The 4,786-nt window shown below is 36.2% G+C and overlaps 1 protein-coding gene across 1 annotated transcript; it reads right to left on the reverse strand.

Annotated features, from left to right (window-relative positions):
- Positions 1-2,716: 2,716 nt before the first annotated feature.
- Positions 2,717-4,678, reverse strand: LOC113237013. Its single transcript, XM_026473253.1, has 3 exons — positions 4,615-4,678; positions 4,191-4,304; positions 2,717-3,084 (listed from the first exon to the last, which is right to left on the reverse strand). The coding sequence occupies exons 1-3, from the start codon at positions 4,676-4,678 to the stop codon at positions 2,717-2,719; spliced, it is 546 nt and encodes a 181-aa protein (XP_026329038.1).
- Positions 4,679-4,786: the final 108 nt, after the last annotated feature.

Below are 4,786 nucleotides of genomic sequence, written 5' to 3' on the forward strand. Positions count from 1 at the left end.
GCATCGGTTCTTTCGTATACTTACCGTATTTATTTGTTTGACATTTGTCACATTTTTTTACAAATTCTGTGACGTCTTTCTCCATACCTGTCCAAAAATAATTTCTACGTAAATTATTCAGCATTCGACGAATACCAGCATGACCACTTGTGAGCAGCATGTGGTAATCGTTCAGCAATATCCTTTTCATGTCGTTGTCATTTATTTTCATTACTCCTCTCACAATACATATGCGCGGTCCGGACCACTTTATTTATTATTTGAGTTAACTCTTGTATAAATATATTACTATTTTCATCTTTCACTATATGAATTGTATCTATATTTATTTTTTTACACAATAACCCTAATTCCCTCACGAAGACTTCGTGTCGAGTGCAACATGATCGGATGTTAGGTTTTACGTAAATAGTCGATTGTGTGTGTATAAATATGTCATTCTAATTTTTTAATTTGTTGGTCACTAGCTATTGCTAACTCCGTGTATTCCTTCGGAAGTTACAACATTTCCACGACTCTTGGGTGATCAGTCCAATCGTCGAAATTTCGTCAAACGGCTTGCCAGGTTTGCCATATTGAATAAATACAGAAGTGGTTTGTAGTCTGTCTCTATTACACACTCTCTACCATACAAATACGGTCTAAAATATTTCACTGACCATATGAGCGCCAAAAGTTCTTTTTCTATTGTCGGATAATTACACTCTGCCTTATTTAGAGTTCGACTGGCGTATGCTACAGGTCGACGATCTTCGTTGCTTAGCACGGATCCTATTGCAAAACCAGAGGCGTCTGTTTGTAAAGAAAAAATGTTTTTTTTTTTCGTCTAATTTGGTGTACTGCAAAATAGGTGGTGATGTGAGTGCTTGTTTTACTGTTTCAAATGCTTTTTCGCATTCGTAATTCCATTCGAAAACAACTTTTTGTTTGCAGAGTTTGTTTAGTGGCAATGTTATTTCCGTAAAATTTGGTACGAACTTACGATAGCAATTAGAGAAAGTCACAAACCTTTTAACATCATCTGTATTTTTTTGGTGTAAGATACTTTTTTAAGGCAAATTTTTTTTTCGATCTGGTTTTAACCGATCAGCTGACACAATATGTCCTAGATATAGGATTTCCTTTTTTAGAAATTCACACTTAGCGGGATTAAGTTTTAAATTTGCTTTTCAAAGTCTACTCAGAATATCTATAAGGGTATGATTATGACTGTCTAAGTTTCTACCAAAACAAATCAAGTCATCTAAATAAACAAAGTACATGTCAAAATTAAGTCCCGACATGGCCACTGTCGTGGCTCTAGAAAATGAACTGGGGCTGGTTTTTAACCCCATTGGTAACCTTTTCATTTGGTATTGACTTATTGGGGTGGTGAATGCACTACATTTTCGACTTTGTGGTTCTAAACTTAACTGATAATATGCTTGGTTTAAGTCTAAATGTGAAAAATACATGGCGCCGGTAAGTGAATCCAATATATCGGTAATGTTCGGTAGGGGAAATTTATAATTTACTAGTCTTTCATTCAGTTTCCGAAAATCAATTACGAATCTCCATTTTTTATTTGCGTTGTCGGTCTTTTTCGGTACTAAGAGAACAGGACTGGACCATTCGCTATGGCAGGGCTCAACTATGTAATTCTTTAGCTCCTCTTTTACTTGATTTTCTATTTCTGCCCTCTGAGAAAAAGGGAGTCTATATTGTTTGACATAAACTTGATTCGAGTTTGCTTTTAACTGAATTCTGTGTTGATATACATTTGTTGTTGACAATTTGTCTCCTGATAAGAAAAATACGTCTGCAAACTTTGCACAAATATTTTGGATTTCCCTCCTTTCTTCTGAATTTAAATGAGACACATTTATTTGATTTAACATTTCCTTTACCCTTTCTACCGTAATCTCACTTTTGTAATCACATACTCTACTGTATAATCTTTAAGCTTTTCGACTGTCGGACTGAAATAGGATAAACTAACTCTTCGTCGCGGGTATTCAGTATTTGAATACAAATTTTATTTGAGCGTGGCTATACGATTCCCTGCAATAAATACACCTTGACGTACTTCTTTCGACTCTATTACACAATCTTCTGACAATTTTGTATCTATATACGTAGGTCACTCAATAAGTTTTGAGATAAAGAAAAAATATCAAACATATTAATATAATTTATTTCACATTTTTTCAAAATACTCTCCATCATTATCTACACAACGTTTCATTCGTCTAAACCAACTCTGAAAACACTTTTGCCAGTCTTGATCTGTCAGCATTGAAATTGCCATTTCGTAGGCAGCCACTGCTTCTTCGACATCCAAAAAAAAATTTTCCTTTGATTTTTCCTTTACTGTTGGGAACAAAAAGAAATCGCGGAAAGCCACGTCAGGGCTGTACGGCGGGTGATTTAAGGTTTCTATACCAGATTCCTTAATAAACGCCTTTGTTCTGAGGGACGCATGTGAAGAGGCGTTATCGTGATGCAGCATGATTCCCCAAAGCCCGGTCTTTGGTCTCCTCTCCCGCACAGCTTGGAAAACTTTTGGCAATGCTACTGTTGTGTACCATTCTGAATTAACAGACCTACTATTTTCTAACATTGACGTCGACAAATGTCCGCTCCGAGAAAAAAAACTAGCTACCATTTTTTTGCCGACGTTTCGAGGTCTTTGCAACTTTGTCGGTAATTGTCCCTCTGCCAAGACCCACACCGACGACTACTTCTTGCTTTCTGGATCATATTGATAGATCCATGTTTCATCACCAGTAACGATTTCTGAAACACGTCTCGATGTCCCGTTTTCGAAACGTATAAGCATTTCTCGGCACCAATCCACTCGAGCCTGTTTTTCAGTACCGGAGAGCAATCGTGGGATCCATCGACAACAAAGCTTCCTCACTCCAAGATGTTGATGCAGGATAGTATTGACGCTCCCCGAACTAATGCCTAGGATCTTCTCAATGTTGGTGTACGTGATTCGTGGATCTTCTCGCACCAACATTTCAGATGTCCACACATTTTCTGCAGTAACTGCTGTTTCCGGGCGTCCGCCTCTTAGGTCATCTTCAAGGTTAGTTTTGCTTCCTGTAAATTCCTTTAACCACCTAAAAACTGTTGCACGAAAACGACCAGAGTCATCTAATGCTGACTGCAAACGTTCCAAACTCAATTGTTCAGTTAAACCACATTTAAAATCATAGAAGATCATAGCACGCAAATGTTTACAGTTAAGATCCATTATTGCAAAGAAAAAGCGCGGGAAGCGTTGTAGTAAAATGATTAACAATGTCATTTTTTTTAATTTAGCTAAATTGCTTTTGGTGATCTATTTTTAAATAAATTTGCTTTTTAAAAACATATAATACGGGTGCGTTCCATTTTTAAATTTCGAGTATCTCAAAACTTATTGAGTGCCCTACGTAAAATATCCTTTCACACCTAGGAGGTACAGTAATGTAATCATTTTTTGTTTGTTTTCCTAATTCTAACGGTATCGTGTAATATTCGTTTAGGTAATATAAACTAAATGTATTTAATTCATAGTTAATGTTACAATTATATTTAATTAAAAAGTCTTGGCCTATTATTCCATCGGTCTTACATGGAATCTTTTTAAAAACATAAAACTAGTGACTAATTAACTGTCCATGAATGGCAACGTCTAAATAAACATAACCCTCTGTTCGCAACTGTCCACCTATACCATTAACGAATGTAGATTGTTTAAGTATTGGTACATTCAACTCATTTACGGTTTCTAGTTTCACGGATGACAAAAATGCTCCAGAATCTACTACCCATTGCCTCGTAATATTACCTACTGGTAATGATATACAGTTGCTAAACTCGCAAGTCAATATATAATTATTAGGGTCGAAAAAATTCTAATTCGTTGATGTTACCTTGATCGTTATTGTGTTGTGTTGTATTCTGTGTGTCATTTTGGTCAAAGCATCGTACATGATGTTTACGGGTATTTCCACGACTGTTACTATTGTAATAAAACTTACCTCTCGATCGAGTGCTCGGGCGAGAACGTGTTGCCCAAGTGTTCTGCTGCCTTTGGTAGTTACTTACCGCTGATGTCTACGGTTGCTGATTATACTCGTAAGATCTTCCCTGTTGAATGTTACCTCTACTCCTGAACATTCTTCCTCTGTAATTCCTTGAATTGAAATTGAAATAATTACCTCTTGACCGCTGTCCGAAGTACACTGCTCCTTCCGTCTCTGGTCGTATACAAGATAATTCTTCCTCTTTCGCAGCTCTTATAGTGTCCTTAAGCGAAGTGTAATCACGGGCCGCTAAAATGATGCTAAGATTACGATTTCTTAAGCCGCTAGTGAATCGTTTGATCGCCAATTGTTAATTTAAAGGTTTTAGTACCTTATAGGCGCTTTTATCTCCATCGGAAAGAAATCGTCAAGACAACAATTTTTGTTGTTTTTCATGCTTTTTTGCTTCATGTCTTTCAGGTAGCGTAAGTTTCAGCTAAGCGCAATTTCGCGCTTTCTGTCAATCTCGTTTTTAAAACAAATGATATTAATGAGGAATGATCTGTGTCCTTTATCATGGAACTGTATAGTTCAATTGAGTTAATCAATTTTTTTGTACCTTCTTCTTCACCTGTCATAACCGACAATAAGGATACAGCAGTTTTCAACTCGAATTTCTCCATAGTCCTTTTACCTATATAATCTTTAGAATAAAAATCTACGATTTGTTTAGTTCGATTGTATAGTTCTTTGTATTCCTATTAGTGTTTCTATTTGTTGATTAACTAACT

This window comes from Hyposmocoma kahamanoa, unplaced genomic scaffold (genome assembly GCF_003589595.1).
Source record: "Hyposmocoma kahamanoa isolate Upper Pololo Valley unplaced genomic scaffold, ASM358959v1 92663, whole genome shotgun sequence".
Lineage (NCBI taxonomy): Eukaryota > Metazoa > Arthropoda > Insecta > Lepidoptera > Cosmopterigidae > Hyposmocoma > Hyposmocoma kahamanoa.